The sequence below is a fragment of the Ahaetulla prasina genome, chromosome 12 (genome assembly GCF_028640845.1).
Source record: "Ahaetulla prasina isolate Xishuangbanna chromosome 12, ASM2864084v1, whole genome shotgun sequence".
In the NCBI taxonomy this organism is placed as follows: Eukaryota; Metazoa; Chordata; class Lepidosauria; order Squamata; family Colubridae; genus Ahaetulla; species Ahaetulla prasina.
The window spans coordinates 2,093,346-2,116,436 of NC_080550.1; the positions used below are offsets into that span (position 1 = coordinate 2,093,346).

Genomic DNA, 23,091 nt, shown 5'->3' on the forward strand with positions numbered 1-23,091 from the left:
GGCTTTTATTGTGATGTCAGGTTTGGGGGTGCAGAAGAGGGAGAGGGTACTGAGCTGGAGGAAAACCTTAAAGGGGGAAAGAAAGTTGGCCGAGGATCAAAAAAACCTCTAAATTCACGAATGGAGAAATCCGTCAGGGGGTCCTGCTGGCCACCTGCCAGATCTGGGGGTTCTTAGCAGTGCTGAAATGTTGAGTCTGCTCTTCTTCAGATCCTCCTTCAGTCTCCACAAATGTTAATTTCTGGAGCATCCTAGAGACACTCTAGAGATGGACAAAGAGAACCATGGTTACATTATGTGAGCACAAGCCACGATATCAGTACAAAGGCCGTGTTTTGACCCTGGGGGGCATTCCTCCACTAACCCCCATAAAATCTCATCTTCTGGGCACCGCAGGTTGGTCAACAGCTCTCCTGGGTAACTCCATCACTCCAAGATGTCAGATTCCTGACCTGCAGTACAGATAATCCTCGACTTACGACCCCAATTCAGCCCAAAATGTATGTCGTTAAGTGAGGCATTTGTTAAGTGCCTTTTGCCCCGTTTTATGACCTTTCTTGCCACGGTTGTTAAGCGAATCATTGCGGTTAAATTATAGTGACGCGGCTGTTAAGTGAATCTGGTTTCCCCATTGATTTTGCTTATCGCAAAAGGGGATCACGTGACCCTGGGGCACTGTAACCGTCATAAATATGAGACAGTTGTCTGAATTTCGATCACGTGGCCACGGGGAATGCTGCAACGGTCGCAAGTGTGAAAAATGGTCATAACTCCCTTTTTTCAGTGCCGTTGTAACTTTGAACGGCCACTAAACAGATTGTTGTAAGTTGAGGACTACCTGTAGTTGACTTGAAGCCACTATCTTAGACCTCAAACTTGGATCTCTTTTCCTCCACCCACAACCTGGTTTTGTAATCTAAGACAGGGGTCTCCAACCTTGATCCCTTTAAGACTTGTGGACTTCAACTCCCAGAGTCCCTCAGCCAGCAAAGCTGGCTGAGGAACTCTGGGAGTTGAAGTCCACAAGTCTTAAAGGGACCAAGGTTGGAGACTCCTGACCTAAGACCTACTTGCTCAACCATAAATCAGAGTCTGGGCTCTTTCTGAAATTAAAATTCCGCCATTTTGCAGGCATTTATTTCCTTCTCTTGCTGTGGGAAAGGGGGCCTGATTTTCTACCTCAGTCTTGGCGCCCCTGAGGACTTATTTGAAGATTTGGGGTTCAGGGGACTCAATTGTGGGGGAGCTTTCCAATGGGCACCTCACCTTCCATTGCTGTGAAACAGTCCTGCTTTTCCCCCATTCCCCACATCTGGAAAAAGCTCCCTGAGGGGAAAAAATAACCCCCTCAGGATGGCTTCTCTTAGGACAGGGGTCTCCAACCTTGGTCCCTTTAAGACTTGTGGACTTCAGCTTTGCTGGCTGAGGGACTCTGGGAGTTGAAGTCCACAAGTCTTAAAGGGACCAAGGTTGGAGACCCTTGTCTTAGGATCCCATGGAAGTGGTGGTGGGGGGTCATATTTAGTCCTGAACCGAAACTAAAGACCTGATTCCTTCCATCCAATTGAGTCAGAGTGGGTTAAAAACACAAAATTATTCATCTTCACTAGCTTCACACAACCCCACTCTTAATCTGGATGGAACAATGCTGGCTTAAAAGCTTTAATTCTGGCTTGAAAGCTTTCATTGTGGGTCTACTCGGGAGCAAGCATTGGCTCCTAGTAGGCCTCCTTGCCAATCAGCCTTTGACGAGCAGCAGCTGGCGCTGGGTGGAGACCAGAAACCTGCTCCAAGCAACTGACCAACATCTGTAAGAGCTGCTCTCTTCGTTCTTTAGACTGCATTTCTTGGGTGGGACCTAAGACTGTTGATGATGGTTTGTTTCCTGGGTCTGCTTCTTGTTCCTTGCCCTTGGACTCCTTTTTTCCCATAATTTATTTTTGGGGGTTTTTCCTGTGACCCACAAAACCAGGCAGCTTGTGTAGGGCTGTACCTACGCAATACCTAGTCGTTTTGTCCCACAAGTGGTTTTTCAAATGGCAACTGGACTTTCTGGTTTTTCTTGGAAGATGTTTCTCATCCAAGAAGCTTTTTCAGCTCTGAAGAAGAAGCTCTGAAGAAGAACTGAAGAAGCTTCTTGGATGAGAAGCGAAATGTCTTCCAAGAAAAACCAGAAAGTCCAGTTGCCTCTTGAAAAAGCACCTTTGGCACAACCATGACCCGGATGGCTGAGAATCTCTATAAACACCTAGTCTTCTTGAATCTCTCTTTGGGTTTATTGTCCTGGGAATGCCAAAATGCATCCTTCTGCCCTTTCCTGGGGATTTTTCTGTCCCCATAGCCCTTCCTCATCCAAGGCAGGTTTTGGCAACCAGGTTGCCCTTCCTCACCTGTGCTCCTGTGGACCATGGAAGGCTGGAAGTTGGGTTGGTGGCAGTGGCTGGCTTGGAGTCAGGGAACCTTCCGGAAGCAAGTTGTATTTTTGTTCTGAAATCCTGTCAAAGCAAGAATCTCATTTTGAGGAAGCCAGCAGACCCATTGCAGGGTTGAATCCCACTTTTGAACCCTGGGGAATTCTGGGAGTTGAATTCCACATATCTTAAGGGTGGCCAAGGTTGAGATATTGATCGGTATGTTGGGAAGTTTGTAAGAGGTTAAACACCCAGGAATGGTTCACAGTTTGGCTATATTGATTACACGCCTGAACCTATACAAGTCTCCTGCTTGAGAAGAGGGTTGGACTACTAGATCTCCAGGGTCCCTTCCAACCAGGGATGAAATGCTATCGGTTCACACCAGTTCGGGCGAACTGGTAGCAGAGGCAGTATGAAGCTCTGCCCACCCATCCTGGTTTTAACCAGGAAATAACCTGTTTTTGACCCTCTGCGCATGTGCAGAAGGCTTTGTACATGTGCAGAGGGTCCAAAATCACATGTGATGTGCGTGCGCGCACTTACGAACCAGTAGGGAAGGGAAGGTAGATTTCACCCCTGCTTCCAACCCTATGATTCTATGGTCAAAACATCAAGGAGCAAGGATCACCTTGGATCAGACTCTCAAGGCCTCTCCTACAGTAGCTTCTACTGAAGATAAAATGAGGGTGGCATTTGCCTTTGTACACCCCCTTGACCCGCTTAGAGAGGTGTCACATACAGTAGTCCTCGATTTACAACCACAATTGAGCCCAGAGTTTCTGTCATTAAGTGAGACATTTGTTCAGTGAGATCCGCCCCATTTTCCAACCTTTCTTCCCATGGCTGTTAAGTGAATCCCTGCAGTTGGTTTCTGACTTTGCGTGTCAGAAGGTCATAAAAGGGGATCGCATGACCGTGGGACACTGCGACCGTCATAAATATGAGACGGTTGCCAACCGTCTGAATTTTGATCACATGACTGCAAGGGTGCTGCAACGTAAGTGTGAAAAATGGGTCATAAGTCACTTTCCCAGTGACTTTGAACAAATGAATGGTTGTAAGTCGAGAACTACCTTTTTAAAAAATTCCCAATCGGGAACAATGCAAACCAGAATGGCTTCCCTTTTGTGCCATTGTTGATGACGGAAGTTTAGCAGGCACCTTTGTGCTGTTGCAGGAATGACACCAAGACCCACAAACGGACACCACTGAATCTCTGTCTTTTCCCACTGCCTGGTACCTGCAAATCTTTTTCTAAATCGTAATTTTCCAGAGTTTGGAATGCTTGGGAATAAACCTCCAGAGCTTTTGAATGGAACACCATCTCGATACCGATGAAATCCAGGAAGATCTTCTGTAGGGTAAAGAAGAAGCAGGGCAACGAAATGTGAGTCTTGATGGTCTTTTTAATTCCCCTGAGAGTCTCTTTGTAAATAACGGCTGGTATATTTGGAAGGGTCTGTTTTCTCAGCTTCACTAAAGCTGGACTGAATAAGTCATTTGGGAAGGGTCTTTTTCCTCCTGAAGTCTGGGGAGCGAAAATTGAAAACCCCCCAAATCTTTTCTCTTTAATGGAATAGACATTTGTTCTAGCTTAATGCTACTGTAATTGTGAGGTCAGAATTACAGCCTCCAAAAGGAGGAAGCAAATTGCAGAAAAATATAAATTTCTTTCTTTCTTTCTTTCTTTCTTTCTTTCTTTCTTTCTTTCTTTCTTTCTTTCTCTTTCTTTCTTTCTTTCTCTCTCTTTCTCTCGTTCACTTTCTCTTTCTCTTTCTGTCTGTTGGTCTATTTCTCTTTCTGTCTTTCTCTGTTTATCCATCCTCTATCATCTATCTATCTATCTATTTATCTATCTATCTATCTATCTATCTATCTTTTATTATCTATCTATCTATCTATCTATCTATCTATCTATCTATCTATCTATCTATCTATCTATCTATCTTTCTCTCTCTCTCTCCATCCATCCCAGTGCTACAACATATATGTATATTTCTTTTCAGTGTTTGCAATTTCCAAGTTGCCAATTGACAAGACCTAGTTTCCTTTAGCAGCTGCACTAACTTCCTGTTGGTGAAAAGAAATGAAGCTGAATATTGAATTTTTTATTCATTTCACACACTCACACCCCAAATAGTCAAATCCAGTAATAATCAAGCATTGCAGTATTTATGATTAGGTCAATACATTTAGGTTAATTATAGCAATATGGATTTTTCTCAGTTTTTGTGTGAGGCTTCCCACAGTGGTCTATCACGCTGTTTTTGTTGCACTATATTATGTTCCATTTTAATCCTTTGCAGAAGACAATTAAAGGCAATATTTGATGTTTTATAAGCTGCCCAGAGTAATTTTGGAGTTGGGCTCTCTTAATCAAAATTTTTTTTTTAAAAAAAATGATAATATTTATCAGCAAATAGGATTCCCCTAGGTCTGTTTGCTTGATATAATTTGCAATTTTAAAATACAGCTATGATGGGTCTATTTAAAAAAAAACCACCCTCTTTCTGTTGCTCTCTGGCTTTATATTGTGCATTTTCACAAGGCTGTACTCAGTCCCATCTGAGCATGCTTTTCATTTGGAAAAAACTGGGACCTTAGTCTCCACCAACTGCACAAATGTTTAAGAGCCTTAAAAGCTTTGGAAGCAGGGCCTAAACAGATTACCTGGATATCTTTTAACTTCTTCTTCTGGAATTCATCTACGGTCTCTTCAAGCTGTTGAGTGGTGCGGCTTGCGTCCACTGAAGCTTTGTGCGCTTGAGATTCAATCTGGCCAAAAAGGGGTGGAACATGGAATGAAATGGTTGTCCAGAAGCCCAGGGAGATATTTATGGGGAAGATGCATCACATCATCATGACTTTCCCCATCGATGGTACTGACCAAGATAGAAGAGGAACCATTTTTCCTAGCATCTCTCTAGATACAAGTAGCTACTTTGGTACAAGAAAACATCTCAAGGGCCTTGGCCGTGTCTCTTAGCTTGATCTTCCGTTGAGGACATCTCACAGCTGGGCCTTTTGAGGGCTTCATAAGGAGCTTCCTTATATCATATAGGGAAGCAGTTGTGTGGTTTCAACAGGACTACATCACTTTGAATGATTCTGGCTTGTTCTTAGAATATTGCTAAGAGTTGCCCCATCTTTATTTTGGAGTGAAAGAAATACAGTCCATATTTCCAATTCTTAGCATTACTGGAGTAATTTTATATGTATGGTTTGAAACAGAAGTTTAAGCAAGTTCTGGATCAAATATCACTTTAATCCTGCTAAGCGCTCTCTCACTCACTCTGTAGCTGGATTATTGTACTAAATTGTAAACTACAGTTTGATTTGAGTGTTGTCCATTTAGACAAGCCATGATGGTCTCTGTCATACAGAACAGAAAGCTTTACAAAGTGACGTGACTCTAGTCATGACTGTCCCTGCACTGTGGATTAGGAGTGGGTCAACTCAATCTATATCTGCTCCTTCGCTCATGAATTTACATGAACGATAGAAAGTATCAGATCATATCGGATCAATTTCCTGGGCCCTCATAAACCTCTGGAGAAAATGTGCAAAAGATATATTTTGTAAGAGCACAGTTAAATTACTTTGCTTTAGCTCCCAAAGTTCCTGAAAGAAAAGCAAATGCTTTTTCATGGATTGATTCGAATTTGAGACTTTTGGTGTCTTTTGGCTGAGTCTACTCCAACCTGGTAGCCCTCTAAAAGTTTTTTCTGGAAATTATTGAAAATTCCCGTATCTAGAAGGTGCACATAAAGTTACGGAAGAATGGAGGCATCTGCCTTATTGGGTGGGTGGGGGGGTGACTTTTGGCATGTCTCCTTATTGTAAAAGCATTTTCAAAAAGAAATAGTTGAACTTCTCTTTTGAATATACCCTTGTGGAACACTGTGTCCCGTGGAGATGTATTCTGGAGAACGGCTCTTGTATCAAGGATCTCCCATCTGTGTCTTTATTTTAACAATACTGCCGGGTCTTTGGTGGTCTTCTGCAAGAAAAGAAACCCCTTACCTGTGACTGAAGATGATAGTCAAGGAGGCAAAACACTGAACAGGAAACAGAACGTTTTGAGTATCGAAACTTTTTTCATAGTAGCAGTTCTGACTGTGATGGAATCTGTCTTACCAAGGCTGGGCTAAGCCATCGCTAAAATGAATGGTTCCTTTAGAACAAACTCATACATCATGCTTTGCAGTGTGTTGGTTCTTTCAGGTACCTCGCAAGGCTGATCTTTGAGGAGTGGAAGGAAGACTAGATCAGAAACAGTCTCCTAGCGCCCCTCCAGGGTCCTTTTTATGGGTAACACTGCCTTTGAACCGGTGCCTGGTCTCTTCTGAATTAAAAACGGATAACATGGATCAAGGAAAGAGAAGTTACAGAGAGCTTGGCCATTCGGTGACTTCAACACGAGGGGGCAGCCATGCCCACGAATCCGTCACAGGAAGATTTGCCTGTGGAGCTTGGATGGCAGAAACAGCAGGAGGAGACATTTCTGGGGTGGGGGAGGCAGAAGAAGGAGTAGAAGGTGGGGAGGTCATCTGATCAAGGATCGTCTGAAACGAGGGGAAACATTTGGTGAAAGGAAAGCGTAACCACATTCTGAAGAAAGGAAATGAGGGGCTGTAATTGTGTGGGCGTGTGGCTCCATCTGGCTGTCTACAGACTTTTGTCAAAACATGGGAATGAATCCCAGAGCGAGCAGATTCAGAGCCCACGGCCGAAGCTTTCTCTGGTAATCCAGAAATGCTGGATGTTCCTTGCGTGGTTATTGAGAATTACGGAGCAGCAGATTTTGTCCCTGACAGACCAAGCTGAACTGTCCCTCTGTAGAGGAAGGACCCAAAAGAGATGTGGCTGAAAAATTGTAATCGGGATTCCAGGACCTGTGAGAATGGGATGGAAGGAGGCTGTTTTTCCTGCTCCTGAGAATATGATGGTGAAGATGGCAGAGGGATGACCATGAAGGCATCCAGAAGGTTTTAGGCAACCATGATGTGAAAGAAAGAAGCTCAGGGAAAGGAGACAGGAAGAGATTCTGGGTTGATTCCCTACTGCCTTCTGGGGCGGGGTGGGAAGGAAGGGAAGGAAGGAAGGAAGGAAGGCTTACAAGATTCTTCTATTGTAACCAGATGTTTTCCAAGTTAAGCAACTTTAAGATGTGAGGACCAAGCAAGCTGGGGAATTCTGGGAGTTGTGGTCCCCAAATCTCAGTTGCCAAGGCTGGAAAACACCCAATAAATCTCAACCAAATAGAATCCAAGTCTTCCTGTTGAATCTATTCCTGATCTAGTCTATCTCACCAAACTGCTAGATTGGCCCTAGGAAAAGAGAACACGTTGGTTTATCAGGTGTTTGCTCCTTTCCCATCCAATAATGATGGGCAATCCATGCCACCATCTGTCTCCCTTCCTGCTCTACTGTCTCCAGGTGTCTTTCTCCCTTTCCCTGTGTTGTTATTTAATTCATGCACCTTTATTTTGTACAACTCAAGACGGTGTACCTAGTACTCTCTCCTCTCCTGTTTTCCCCACAACAGGCAGGTGTTGAGTGATTGAGAGGTTTGAGAGCAAGGGGCTGCTGGCCCCAAAGCTCACCACCTGGCTTCCCTGCCCAGAGGAGAAACAGAATTCACCTCCTCCTGATTTCTAATATGGCATCTTCACTGCTAACACCAGATTAGCTCCTACCTGCTCTGCCCCCTTCCAGAGGATTTTCCCAAAGGACTTGCTACCTTTAATTTTGGTTCCCTCCCTCCCTCCCTCCCTCCCTCCCTCCCTCTCTCTCTCTCTCTCTGTCTCTCTCTCTCCCTCTCTCTTTCTTCCTCTCTCTCTCTCTGTGTATCTCTTTCTTTCTCTGTGTCTCCCTCTCTCCCTCTCTCCTCTCTCTCTCTCTGTCCCTCTCCCTCTCTCTCTCTCTCTCTCTCTCCCTCTGTGTCTCTCTATGTCTCTTTGTCTCTCTCTCTCCCTCTCTCTCTTTCTTTATCTCTCTCTGTGTCTCTCTCTCTCCCCCCCTCTCTCTCTGTGTCTCTGTCTTTCTCCCCGCCCTCTCTGTGTCTGTTACTACAGGTATTTGGTTCTTCAATATACTGCTTAAAATATCTGCAGGAAGAAGCATGATAAAAAAAAAAAACAATTTAAAAAAATCTCTCAGGATTATCTCGTGGTGTCTTTCCCCAGCAAGATCTTATCCCCCCCCACACCCCCATAGGTTTAATATTTCATGAAAGAAGGTGACTGCCATTCTTGCTGGCATTTTAAAGGTGTGGATGCTAAAAAGCTGCTTTGATGACAATCGCAGTGTAGGAATTTAGCACCCACCCCCCTCCTAGAAGAATGAAATATTCTAGGAAATATTTTAAAAAAGCAGAATATTATACCTTCCTGGATGAGAAATGGAGAAACATATTTTAAAGACAAAGGAGCTCCCTGCAACTTCCTGACTCCCCCTCCCACCTTTGTCAATGGGCCATTAAAAGCCTCAGCTAAGCTCACTCATTCTCCCCACCTTTGTCAATGGGCAATTAAGGCTTCAACCAAGCTCACTCAATCCCCCCATGATTTGCAACACAATACAACTGAAACTCACCACATGGCAAGGCTCAAGCAAGCTTGAGAGACAGCCAGCAAGGCTAGCTAAGACCCCCACCCCCTGGGAGTCTGACAACCAATCAGGATACTCTTCCTGTGCCCCAGAAAGGTCAAAGCTCAGAAAAATCATAAAACCAGGGAGCACACAGGATCTCAGCCCTTTCTGTTCAGGAACTCAAGCCATGTGATCCTGACCACCATTAAACCATCTTTCCAAGCAGCCTCCATGTTTCCAGTGTCTTTGTCCCCACTTGGAACTGAACCCAGATGGATATTTCTTCCAACAATAGGCCCCAAGGAATTTGCAGGAAAATCTTAAGGTTTTTTTTATCACTCTGAAGGTGAAGAGGGAGCATTTTGATTGGCTGTACAAAAACAGGCTTGGAGATAGATGTTAGGAAAACAACTAGTGTTTGTGTGTGTGTGTGGGGGGGCGTTATCTTCAGTTATCTCTCTCTTGTGTGTGTGCTTACAAACCTCTTTTTTTTAAATTTAACTTTGAGCCTTCTGCATGCATGCAAAGGTTTCCTGATCTCAACTTAATACCCATGTTCCTAGGCTAAAATCTAGAACAGCAGAAAGCATCTGACTTAACTAGGATTCTGTAGGATCTTTTTAATCCCTTGTTTTAGCTTTATAGCCCTGCGATACATAAACATGGAGGGGGGGGGAATTATTTAATTTGCATCCGGGTGTAAACGTATTTAATTTTGCATTTCAAATTAGAATGCAAATCCAAAACCTAGTTAACGTGCGGATTTAGGCTTCCTCAAAGTGTAGCTGTTCGATTCAACATAATATATTGTAATATAATGTGCGCAAGGAAAGGTTGCAAATCAAAAAAAAAATTGCATATATTTATGAAAATGTGGCACAGGAGCATTCCTGCGGAGGAAATGATAGATGAAATTTGAATCGCCAGGCAACCTTGCAAGCAAAACAAAAACAAACAAAAAAACAGCATATTGTGTGAAGTTTAGGAAAGATCTGGCCAATTCAGAAGTGGAGTAGAATTGAAAAAGACCCTGTTTGACAATATCTTCAAAAAACACCCCCCGAGAAACTAAAACCGACAGCTGTGCCCATCTGTGAGAGAGGTTTGGCACCTCTGGGTATTAAACTATGTCCCTGTGGTTTTTCACTCAGCTTCTCAGGGCTGCTGGTAGCAATCTAGAGAAATTAATTGTCTATTGGCATTCCTCGTTTGAGGGATATTCCCCTCCCACCCCCCACCCACCCCCGCACGTCTGTTTCCAATCGTTTCGACTGCTTTGTGGATAGTTTTCGGAAGAAATCATTTTGGTAACACAAACCTCCCTTGGCCAAAAAACAAAACAAAAAACCCTTAAATTGGGCTTCTTGGCCTGGTTGTCGTTGGGAAAATCTGAATTCAGTTATTGTGGAGTACTAGGGAGACTGGGATATATTTAGCCCCTGGGGTCCAATGGGGAAGTTCCACACTGGAGGTGGTTGCTGGATTGATGGCAGACCCCCACCTCCACACTCCCCTCGCTCTCTGCTCTCCACCTTTCCACCCATCTTTTTGGTTATCATATTGATGTACAGGTAGCCGTCGATTTGCAATGAATTTTTCTGTTGCTAAGCAAGACAGTCGCTAAGTGAGTTTTGCCTCATTCTATGACCTTTCTTGCCACAGTTGTTCAGTGAATCATTGCAGTTGTTGAGTTAGTCACACGGTTGTTAAGTGAATCTGATTTTTCCATAACTTTGCACTGGGACTCTGAAACCATCATATATATGAACTGGTTGCCAAGCATCCGAATTATGATTACAGAACCGTCAGGATTCTGCATCGATCATAAGTGTGAAAAACAGTAATAGGCCACTTTTCTTGGTGCTGTTGTAACTTTGGTCACTAAATGAAGTGTTGTAAGTCCAGGACTTACAACTGTATCATTGTCCTTGTGTTCCTTTTTATTGTCTATTTCAGGGGTCTCCAACCTTGGTCCCTTTAAGACTTGTGGACTTCAACTCCCAGAGTTCCTTAGAGGGACTCTGGGAGTTGAAGTCCACAAATCTTAAAGGGACCAAGGTTGGAGACTCCTGGCCTATTTTATGAGTTCAATTATTTTACTTCTGTTTAAACTCCTTTCATTTTCTTCATTATTATTCTAAGCCGCCTAGAGAGCCCCACGGTGAGATAGTTGGCAAATAAATTTAATGAATAAATCAGTCCTTCTCAGACTTGGCAGTTTGAAGATGTGTGGAACTTCAACTCCAAGAATTCCCCAGCAAGCATAGCATACCATAGCTGGCTGAGGAATTCTGGGAGTTGAAGTCCACATATCTTCAAAGCAGGGGTGAAATGCTTCCGGATTGGACCGGATCGTGTGATCCGGTAGCAATCATGGCCGGTGGTTCGGCGATCCGGTAGCGATCCCACCCACCCAGGTGTCATTACTTCCTGGTTTTAACCAGGAAGTAATGTGTTTTTTACCCCTGCTTCAAAGGTTGAGAAACACTGAAATAAATAACAGTAAATACATTTGCAGAAGCCAAAGGAGAATTTGACCCAATTATGTTCAACCAAGGATACAATCATATGTTGATTGGAGGGTGGCTTGTGTCTGATTTTCTCCAGCTTCTCTAGTTGCTTTATTTCAATCTTCCGGGCTTTGCTGAAATTTTTAATCTCGGCCTGTCGAAGACAAGGAAGAAAAGTCTGTGTGGCCCCAAAGAAGTGAAAACATTTTATGCAGCTCAATATATCTGAGTTGTGTCTTTGCAGATGGACATGTTGGGCAAACCAGGATTTGTAGTTTGCTGAGTTGTGTGAATTCAAGCAGCTATGGTTGATTTAAGAATCAGACCAGTGTAAGGAAGGAACCGTGATTTGGAGTGTAGGGCAAAAGTCAGTGAAAAGTACATATTCAGTAGAAGAGAATATTTGTAGCTCAGGGTTGAACTGTGGGCTCCTTAGTGCTCTCTGAGCTTGGTTGTTTTCTTGAAGATGTTTCATGACCCAACTAGGGAATATCATCAAGGAGGGAGGGAGGTGTGCAGAGAGGAGGACTGTGTGGTCCTTGGTTCTCTCTGAGCTTGGTTCTTTTCTTGCAGATGTTTCATGAAGTTACCTAGTTTGGTTCATGAAACATCTGCAAGAAAACAACCAAGAGACCCCCAAGGACCCCATAGTCTTCCTCATCCTCCTCTCCACAAACCTCACTCCTTTTAGCGCTGATGATGTTACCTAGTTGGGTTATGAAACATCTGCAAAAAAACCCAAGTTCAACGGACATCAAAAACTTACATGTTTCATCATTATCACTTCTCCGTCCTTGGACCTTCTGATTAAGCAGGATGGTGGGAAATGCCCTGAATGACGCATCCCGCTCAGCTCTCTCTATTTGGCCCCTGGTTCCGCTGTTGTCAGCTCGGTGCAGGGATGCTAAGAAAAGAGAGGTGAATTGCTTACCTTGGCTTGTTTGATGAGCACTCCGTACACCTTGAGAGGCTCAACGACCTTCTGTTCCAGCCGCTCCACCTAAATGAGAAATTGCGTTGGCCACTATTCAAAGGTCGCCGTCCACCAGCGGACACTCCTGAGTGATGCCCTGCTAAAAGAAGCGGCTTGGCAGTTGGCTCATGGCCTCCTCTCTGCACTGCAGCTTGCTACTTAACAGCTGCACTCCAGATGTGTCACGCCAAAAACTGGCTGGGAACTTTGGGAGTTGTGGTCAGAAGAGTCTAAAGTCATATTGCTCAACACTGGCTACTTTAAGATAGGTGGACTTCAGCTCCCTGGCTGATGAATTCTGGAAGTTGACATCCACAAGCCTTAAAAGTTGCCAAGTTTTGAGACACCCCTGGTCTAGAGCCATATTGCTCAACATGGGCTACTTTAAGATGGGTGGACTTTAACTCCCAGAATGTTAGGAAGGGAAGGTAGGATCACAAACCAGAGATTAGCAGAGTTATTTTATCTACATTGAACTTCCTGGTATAACAACCTTTGCACCCCAGCTTTGTAATCTTCCACCCCATATCTGTCTGCTCCTTGTTGGAAACAGGGTGTACCCTTGGAGTAATAGCATATAGGCAAAAATCAGTGGCTTTTCATCATCCCCTATAAATAAATCAACATCCCTCCATCTCACATCCTAACTACTTTGGTCTGTAATCTTTCCTTTTTGTAGAAGGCAAATGTTCCTTCAGAGCAGAGGTCGGCAACCTTAAACATTCAAAGAGCCATTTGGACCCATTTCCCGCAGAAAAGGAAACACCGGGAGCCACAAAAGGCTTTTGACAGCTAAAACGAAGATAACACTGCACATATCTTTTTTTACCTTTATGCTGTATATATATAAAAAAACACTATAGTATTTATGAAATCAATGACCTGCTAGAGAGAAAACACATTTTTATTTCTGCATGCAACAAAAACATTTTGAACACCCAAAAAAAAAATGGGTCAAAAAACTCAATAAATCACATGCTGGCAGGTGTCACGCATTGGTGGTTGTGACGCATAATTTGATTGACAGGGAGCCGCAGCAGAGGGATGAAAGAGCCACATGCGGCTCCAGAGCCATAGGTTGCAGACCCCTGCTTTAGAGGCTAAGAGTTTTTGCTCCTGGGTGTGACCTACAAAATGGATGTTGCTGGTTTGAGCTCCGAGCTTGGCTCCAATTTGGTTGCAAATGTTTCCTCCTCATTTGAGGAGAAATCTTCAGTGCGCTTTGGGTTTGCAGCGAAGAGGTCTCCTTGAATGGGGACAAAACGTTTCCAAAAAAAATTGGAGCCAAGCTCGGAGCTCAAACCAACAACGTAACACCCAACCCGAGCTACTAATATTCATTATATTTCAGCACATAATGAATTTCTATCGCCAAATTCACCTCTGCTTGCCTGTAGTCCTGTACTTTGGCCAGATCCTCAGCGAAATTCTTCACCGTTGTCCGCAACTCGGGATTTTCCGTGTTGGCATAGTCGATAAGCTTTTTCACCAAAATATCAGACTTGTCCCGAAGTTTGGCTGTCTTGCGGGTATAAGCCGCCATCAGGCTGCAGAAGCTGCCGAAGTATTTCTCGGCATTGGCAATTGTGGTCTCCATGATCTTCACTTGGGTGTCTCTGGAAGAGAGGAACAAGACATCATTTTATTTTATTTTTTTTAGCTTGGGTTTATCTGAAACAGGAAGTAATTTCTTTTTTTTAAAAAAAATCTTCGTTATCTGTTCAACTTCTGGTAATCCTCGACTTACGACCACAAATCGAGCTGAAAATTTCCATTGCTAAGCAAGACAGGAGTGAAGTGAATTTTGTCCAGGGGTGAAATGCTCCCGGTTCAGACCAGATCGCGATGGTGGCGGGTGGTTCGGAGAACCGGTAGCAAAAATCCCTGCCCTCCCCTCCCGCTCATGCCCAGCTGAGCCATGCGATCATCAGAGGTTCTTTTTTTTTTAAAGCATTTTTTTCTTCGGCCGAAAAAATGCTTTTAAAAGTAAAAAAAAATGCCTCTGATGATCGCGTGGCTCAGCTGGGATCATCAGAGACTTTTAAAAGCATTTTTTCTTCGGCCGAAAAAATGCTTTTAAAAGTAAAAAAAAATGCCTCTGATGATCGCGTGGCTCAGCTGGGATCATCAGAGCCTTTTAAAAGCATTTTTTCTACAACCTCTTCGGCCGCATGCACTTCTAAAGCAAGGTAAGTAGATTTCACCCCTGAGTTACACATTTGTCACTTGAGATGGAGGCTGGCATGGCAAGGCAAGACCAGGCAACTGACCGTTGGTGAAAACTGGGAAATGCATGAGAAATTGGACATAAAGTAGGAAGATTGGGGCTACCAGATGTCCATGGACCTTCCAAGGAGATTCCCTGATCTAGAAGTAGATGCAAATGAAATCCCTCCTGCTCGCAGATCTTCCCTAGATGGTTTCCTCCAGATTTGGCATATTCTGCTGCCCACTGGAGGGGAGCCATCAAGGCAGCTTTGGGTGGGAGGCTACTGTGGGACATCTGGATTTAATTGACTACCAGGTGGATGTTTTGTTATGGAGGGAAGTGGTTTTTAGTAGCTGCAGAATTTCCAAATAGTGAACTTAGTTTATCCACGGGTGAAGATGAAAGAGCTTTGACTTTAGTAGCTACCTTCTGACATGTATAAGAGCCGTGGTGGCGCAGTGGTGAGAATGCAGTATTGCAGGCTAATTCTGCTGACTGCCAGAAGTTCGATCCTTACCGGCTCAAAGTTAACTCAGCCTTCCATCCTTCAAATAAAATGAGTATCCAGATTGTTGGGGGCAATATGCTGACTCTGTAACCGCTTAGAGAGAGTTGTAAAGTGCGGTGAAGCAATATATCCCATAAATCTAAGCCCTATTGCTATATTTTCTCCTGTCCTTGTTCACACCTACAGGTGAATTAAACCCCCGACATTTTCTTCACAACTCTCACCTTTCCTTCTGAACCTCCATTCCCTAAACCATACGCTCATCTTGTTGGCTTCACAACTGTTCTTCTCTCCTAGTGATTATCCCAGGAAAAGAAATTAAATTCTTAGCTCCTTGGGGCAGATCTCAATCACTTATTGCCTCCATCGATTCTGCTCTTTTAAGTAATAAAGGCACCAGAGAAACTTCCAGCAGCGCCTCAGCCTCCCACTGGCAGATCCTCCTGCTTGCACAGAAAATTCTGCATCTCCAAAAAGCAATGCTTAAGCCTGTTTTGCAAGAGAAAATCTTTTTAATTAGAGTAACACATCCCACCCACCCGTGTTACCTGAAAAGAATGACATTCATGTTTGCAGGGGAACGTAGCTGGTCTTTGCAGCAGGTGAAGAGAGAGCTGCACCCTTGTCTTCTCAGGTGCTGCTCCTGACCTGGTTGGTATGGCAACCCCATCAACAAAGCTCTCCCCAAGGGAGAGGGAGTGGTTTCCTGGTTTCCATGGATCACAGATTCTTGGAGGCAGATAATTTACGAAGCTGGGCTTGGCTGAATATTTATTTAAGCCAGTGCACCATGTGGAACAATCCTGCTGTTTCTGTTTTTGTTTTGGTTTGGTTCTGCTTGACTTTGTCTGCCGTTGACCAATACGAGAGTTCCATCTTGATTCCCTTTTGTGGCCTTGGCTCCAGATGGCCTCCTCTTGCGTTGAGCAACGGGTGGCTTTCAATAAAGGAGAATATTTGTAGCTCAGGGTTGAAATGATGGGTCCTTGATGGCTTAGTGCTTTTCTTGCAGACGTTTCATGATCCAACTAGGTAACATCATCAATGCTACTTGAGGTTTCCACCCCCCCCCAAAGGTACAAGTTCTCAAAGGAGGGAAAACGACTCCTGATAAAAACAGAGCAGAGGGAATGTTAAAAGCATCAATGGAAAATTCTCATTCTGGGGGGAGAAATTGGGCTCACAAGTTAGCAGGTTTAGCTCCTGGGGTTGGAGCTCATGTTTGGTTGGAAGTACAAAAAAAAAAAGCATCCACTCCCCTATTTGAGGAACTCAATCTCTCCCCTTACCATCTTTTGGGACGAAATGATGGGGTGGGACAGAAATGAAATCTTTGCGAGCTGTGAATCTTGAGATTGGCTTCACGCATTCAAGTCTGTCTTTATTAATAATAATGCAGCACAAGAGAAGTTTCTCCTTTCTCCTCATCAGGATTTGGGTCAATGATGGCCTAAACTGGGGCAGGTCTCTAAGGAGGAGGGCGGAGTCAAAGATATCAGGCCACAGCCAGCTGCTCAAAACCCATCTCTTCTTGGTTTGTGTTGCATGGAGATGTAGAGGACAAGGGACTGGAGGAATAGGAAGAACAACTGCTACCAAGACAACAGTTACGATAACAAAGGGTTGAGCCCAGGCCAAGAAAGTAATATGAGAAAGCATTTCGGACAATCCACTCCCTATTTCACCCAAAGAATTAAAGGGAAGATGGAGAAAGCATATTCAGACTTGGAAGATTCTGTTGTTATTGCTTTAAAGTAAAAGTTAGTATTGTCCTATAATGCCTTGGTAAAACTAAACTTGGAATATTGCATCCAGTTTTGGTCACCATAATTGTCGTGTCCCACTCCTCCTCTGACGGCCGGGTCTGGGAAGTCTGTATCAAGCGTGGCCACGAAGCCTCTGCAGCTTTGCCAAATTCCTGTCAGAGTTCTCAGGGCAGGCAGGAATCCAAGGTGTGACTTCAGCAAACCAGATGAGACTTTGCCTGACTCAAGGAATGCCAAAAAGCAGATCCTTTATATAGGCCATGGGGTGTGGCTCCATGACTCAGCATTTATCCAGGCCTGCCCCTCCCTTCCTTTTGCTGATGTCACCTCTCCACTCTCCGGAAGCGGGGATCTGTCCACTGTGTCTTTTCGTCCTCCTGCTCAGCTGCCGGCAATTCTAGCTCGTGGCTGGCTTCCTGCTCACACGCTGTAGGGAGGTTTGTTTGCTCAGTCTGTCCGGGCATGGTGCCAGGGCTGGGGGCTGGAGGCATGCCAGGCCATTCTTCTTCACTATCAGTCTCTGGCTCAGATAGCAGGAGATGGGAGGGGCCCGGCTGAGGAGAGGAGGGCGGGCGAGGCACAATACTAATATAAAAAGAGACTCTAGAAGAGTGCAGAGAAGAGCAACAAAAACGATCATGGAAGCTAAAGGCTAAAACATATGAAGAACGGTTGCAGGAATTGGGTGTGTCGAGTCAAGTGAAAAGAAGGACTAAGGGTGACATGACAGCAGGGCTGTCATAAAGAAGAAGGGGGTCAGTTGAAGGCAGAACAAGAAACGAGGGAAACTAATCAAGGAGAGAAGCAACTCAGAACTAAGGAGAAACTTCCTGACAGTGAAAACAATTAACCAGTGGAACTGCTTGCCTCCAGAAGTTGTGGTTGCTCCATCACTGGGGGTCTTTAAGAAGAGACTGGTCAGCCATTTGTCTAGAATGGTATAGGGTCTCCTGCTTGAGCAGGGGGGTGGACTAGAAGACCTCCAGGGACCCTTCCAACTCTGTTATTCTGCTTTTCTGACCTGCCTTGAAGGGGACTGGCAACTCTGAGACCAGGAGAGGGCGACAGAGAGCTTTCCGTGCAGTGGCAGCGATGATGATTTTTTGCCCCGCAAAAATTGTAGGCGGGAAGGTTGCTCTCCCCCTCCATGCAGTATTTCCCCCCCCCCTCTGAGAATTGGCCTATGCATGGCTGATTGTCAGACAGGTGTCAAGCACAGATATTTAAAAGGATTTGTAGGAGAAGAGCCGGGCAGAAAATTTGGAGCAGTTGCTCGCATCTTTTCCAAAGGTTGCTTCAAGGACTTCTGTTTTTGTAGTTAGCAGCAATCCGACTGAACTTGAAGGACCCAGCCTGGATGCCATTTTAGGGCAAGGAATGTGCCCTATTCTCCAAGGTCCAGTCATGCCCAAAATCTTGGGAAATACATTACAGCAACTCCTGGCTGGGACCTTCTGGCTACCAGCTGAGAGACTGTGCCAGAGAGCAGCTGAAGGAGCAATAAGGCTCCAAGGGAAGTCGCAGCTGAGTCTAGATTGGAAGGAAGGCCTTCCAACCTGTTTGCAATTTATCTGCTAATCTCACTCTTGTCCGCTGAGAACACGAACAGTTCCTCCTTACAAAAACAATCAAGCTGAAAACAATACCCTAATCAAGGAACTGCCAAGGAGAAAAACCACACCCCACCAATGTGGTAGAGGGAAGCTACTGTAGTTAAACAGAACAAACCCCACACTCACTAGCACTGATAATGTTCCCTACTTGGGTCACGAAACGTCTGCAAGAAAACAACCAAACTCAGAGAGCACCAAGGACCCCAAGTTGTCTTCTTCCCCGTCCTCCTCCTCCATTCCACCAAACCCACTGTCTTCTAGCACTGATGATGTTCCCTAGTTGGGTCACGAAATGTCTGTAAGAAAACCACCAACCGCAGGGGGCACCAAGGACCCACAGTCCTTCTCCTCCTCCTCCTCCTCCTCTATTCCACCAAGTCCATTCTCTTCTAGCACTGATGATGTTCCGTGGTTGGGTCACGAAATGTCCGCAAGAAAACCACCAAGCTCAGGGGGCACCAAGGACCCCCGCAGTTCAACCCTGAGTTACAAAGATTCCCTCATACCTTTGGGATTCCCTTACATTGGAGTTCCTCGTTAGCTCGGTGCTTCATCGTGTGAGCAAATCACCAAGGTCCTCTGAGCTTGGCACTCTGACAAACTGCCCAAAACTGAAGTCCTGCAATGCAGGCAGTCAATGCCTTATTGTTGTCACTGACCTGTTCAAAAAATCGGCTGAGGAAACAGCCCATGGGAAACAGCTTTCCTCCCTATAACAAGGGAGCAGGAGAGGAGAACGTGCCTCTCACCTCTCCGGGTTTCCAAATGCATGGAAAGTTACAGCTAAAGGGTGAAGTTCCAATTAGTTACTGACTTACCTACAGGCTGAATCCCTTGCCCCTCCCCCCCCGTTTTGTGTATGCCAGGTTGGACTTCTTGAGAGACTGCATGTGTGCATAAATGCACATGTCCACACGCACACAGCATCAATCCAGCCTGTACGTACACAGCCTCCAAAATCAGTCGAAGAAGAAAATATTTTAAACCCCATCTACAGAAGGATTGCTCTGGGCTGCTGATATCCTTGGGCAGAAAGTCCCAGGGAGGGAATGCTAGTATCTGCAGGGTGAAGGTCCTGATTGCTGATGTGGGTTTTCCGCATCTTAAATCCAGGCAGCGTCTTAAAGAAAATGAGGGCCCCAGTTTTTCTTCTTGATTCTGTGAATTGCAGAAACCCCAGCCTGTTTGGTTTTCAGCAACACAATCCAAGGATTGATTGTATGTGCCTGGGGAGATTCTATCTTCAAACATCTTAGAAACATACTTCTAAAAACACAGTCTGGTTTATAAAGCAAACAGTTAGGAGATACCCTTTGTGGGCAATTAGATGCATGGAAACAACCCAGGGCAAATTCGGAGGGAAGCCACCAGTTTACAGTTCTTATCCACTCAAAACCTTCCCTTCTGCCTCTGTCTGTCCTTTTCTGCCAACACATTTTTAGCTTGTTGAGAAAAACGTAAGGTTTTCTCTAGGCTTTTATATACCCTGATAGCTCTCTGCATAGACATCTGGCCATCAATTTGAGAGAATCAAGACAGACTGCTTTGGGGAAACTGAGGGCTGTATTGGTGACCTTATCAAAGTTATGAAAACTTCAGTGTCTTTTCACTGGAGTTTATTGGCACCCCATGCAGATGTTCAGTTTGCTGATCTCCACTGGAAGATCCGGCCAAGATTCATCCAGAGGTTGGAGTGCAGTTCCCATGAGGCCCAACCCCCGTGGTCAGTGGTGACCCAGGATGATGGAATCTGAACACCTTTTCCGGGGAGGTTGGCTGTTATGACCCTAACTGGCCTGGATGAGAGAAGTCTTTCTTTCATCCTTCTTTGATGAGTTGAAGAGGGATAGAGATGATCTTCTACTCCAAAAGTTGATGAACTAGCACTTGGGAGCATCAGAGTTGGAAGAGGATTCTTCTACTCAGGAAGTTGGACTAGAAGACCTCCAAGGTCCCTTCCAACTCTGATGAGGTCCTAATTAGATTGCTCCTGAGTTACTTCAGGCAAATGGCACTGGACTTGGGGGATCTCGAGTATGAAATTTTGGAACAATTAAAGAGCCACAACCTCCCTGTTATGTCCCCCTCCCCACTTCACAGAGCAAACGCAAGACGTGTGTCTCCCAGTCTTTTTATTTGCTACAGATCTGATTTTCTTCAATTGGCAAGTTCTGAGTAACCGTGCAAAGGCCTGCCAAGTTCTGAGTCCGTTATCTCGTGTCCAAGATCCGTTGCCAAAACTCACCGACAAAGTCCTTTAACCCTCCAACAACCGAGCTGCAGTGCACCCTTGGTAGCTTTTTTGTCCGTCACAAGGACCACATGGCAGCTCCACCCACTTTTATACCCTGTGGGGTGTGGCTCAATGACTCAGCAATCTCTGAGCCTGCCATACCTTTTCCTCTGCTGCGCACGCTTTTCTTTTTGTTGCTGCCTCAGATCAATCCAGGATTGATCGTCAGCAGCTGGGACTTGAGGCATTGCCAGGGAGGAGGAGGGTGCGGGAGAGGGAGGCCTTGTCAGCTCCTCCTCCTGGCCTGCATCTGGAACTTGGGGCGGTGCCAGCAAGAAGGATCCTGGCGAGGGAGGCCTTGCTGGCTCCTGTCCCTCACTTTCCGAGTCACTCTCCTCCATGAGGACAGGCTCTGGGGAGCGGAGTCACAACACTCCCTATCTTGGTCTAGTCATTAAATTGGTGGACAGTTACGGCCACCTAAACTTGAAAAGTCTATCCAACATTAGAATTTATCTTAAGAGAAGATGCTGCGAATTGCTGGCTTTTTCCCTCTGCTTAAGGACGCAAACCTCTTTCAGCAGAGCTCAGCACATAACAGGTGTGCATGGATGTAGGTGTCCAAGGTAAAAATCAATCCAGCTGGAAGGAAAGAAAGCAAACAAAAGCAGAGGGTTCTTTTCATTCTCTTTTCTGGAAGGAATATCTACAAAGCACAGCAGTTTAGTGTTCCCCATGCTCAGATATTTGCAAAGCAAGATAGGTTAGAAAACATAAAAGAGGCGGGCAGCAGCACAATCACCTGGCAGCAAATGTGCAAGAGAAAGGGCGTTGACAGATGGGAAACTTGGTGGATAGTCGTTTTCTCCCCTCTAGGGCAGGGGTCTCCAACCTTGGCTACTTTTAAGACTTGTGGACTTCAACTCCCAGAATTCCCTAGCCAACGCATGCTGGCTGGTGAATTCTGGGAGTTGAAGTCCACAAGTATTAAGGTTGCCAGGCTAGCTGTGGAATTCTGGGAGTTGAAGTCCACAAGTATTAAGGTTGCCAGGCTAGCTGTGGAATTCTGGGAGTTGAAGTCTACAAGTCTTAAAGTTGCTAAGGTTGGGGACCCCTGTTTTTGGAGAACTCACGGGTGGGGCTTCCAGTATGGAAAAGGTTCATTCTGGACCCTCTATCAAAATTCCTTGATGGCCAATGCAATTGCACCATATAGGTAATCCTTGACTTACAACTGGGATCTCTGGATTTCCATTGCCAAGTAGTTGTTAAACGAATCATATTTGACTTTGTGATCTTTTTCCCATGATGGTTAATACGAATCACTGCAGCTGTTGAGTGAATCATGAAGTCCTTAAGCAAAACGGCTTCCCTTGCTTGCCTGAATCCGGCTGGGAAGGCTGCCAATGCTGATGACATGAACCCAGGGTGTCGCAGCCATTGTAAAGTACATGCCAGTTTGGGGAAATTCTGGGTGAGGAAGCCCACAACATCTTCAAATTGCCAAGGTTGAGAAACTCGGGCTTAGATATAATAATAATAACAGAGTTGGAAAGGACCCTGGAGGTCTTCTAGACCAACCCCCTGCCCAGGCAGGAAAACCCTACACCACTTCAGAGAAATGGTTATCCAACATCTTCTTAAGAACTTCCAGTGTTGAAGCATTCACAACTTCTGGAGGAAAGTTGTTCCACTGATTAATTGTTCCAACTATCAGGAAATTTCTCCTTGGTTCCAAGTTGCTTCTCTCCTTGATTGGTTTCCCCCCATTGCTTCTTCTCCTGCCTTCAGGTGCTTTGGAGAATAGCTTGACTCCCTCTTCTTTGTGGCAACCCCCTGAGATATTGGAAGGCTATCATGTCTCCCCTAGTCCTTATTTCCTTAAACTAGACATGCCCAGTTCCTGCAACCCTTCTTCATATGGTTTAGCCTCCAGTCCCCTAATGAATGCTGCCCTTCTCCTCCTGTCCTGTTGGCACCCCGGAAGATCCAGTGGGTTGCCCATCTGTCTAAGCCCCACATCTGCTGGTGGTGGGCAGCACTGAAGACTCGCTCGCAGGTGTCCTTCCTGGAAAGGGATGGAGCTGTAAATAGACCAGGCACCCGGGCTCGCTTTGAAGAGCATCCAAAAATGCCATCAGCAGATGGGGCAGAAACCAGCCTCGGTGTGGGAGGAAAAGGCTATTTTAAGGCTGTGTTTATACAACACCCTTAACTTGGTGATGGAATTAACTCACCCCAAAATGACCTGGAGTGCTGTGGGTGGGTGGG

At 45.2% G+C, this 23,091-nt stretch overlaps 1 protein-coding gene across 1 annotated transcript; it reads right to left on the reverse strand.

Moving 5' to 3' along the window:
• Positions 1-6: 6 nt before the first annotated feature.
• CIBAR2 (CBY1 interacting BAR domain containing 2) lies at positions 7-15,857 on the reverse strand. The gene is made up of 9 exons (XM_058155466.1): positions 15,757-15,857; positions 13,873-14,107; positions 12,450-12,518; positions 11,571-11,672; positions 6,438-6,443; positions 5,085-5,189; positions 3,655-3,768; positions 2,391-2,495; positions 7-262 (listed from the first exon to the last, which is right to left on the reverse strand). Exons 1-9 carry the CDS (start codon positions 15,774-15,776, stop codon positions 134-136), a joined length of 885 nt encoding a protein of 294 aa, XP_058011449.1. The 5' UTR covers positions 15,777-15,857; the 3' UTR covers positions 7-133.
• Between the last annotated feature and the right edge of the window lie 7,234 nt (positions 15,858-23,091).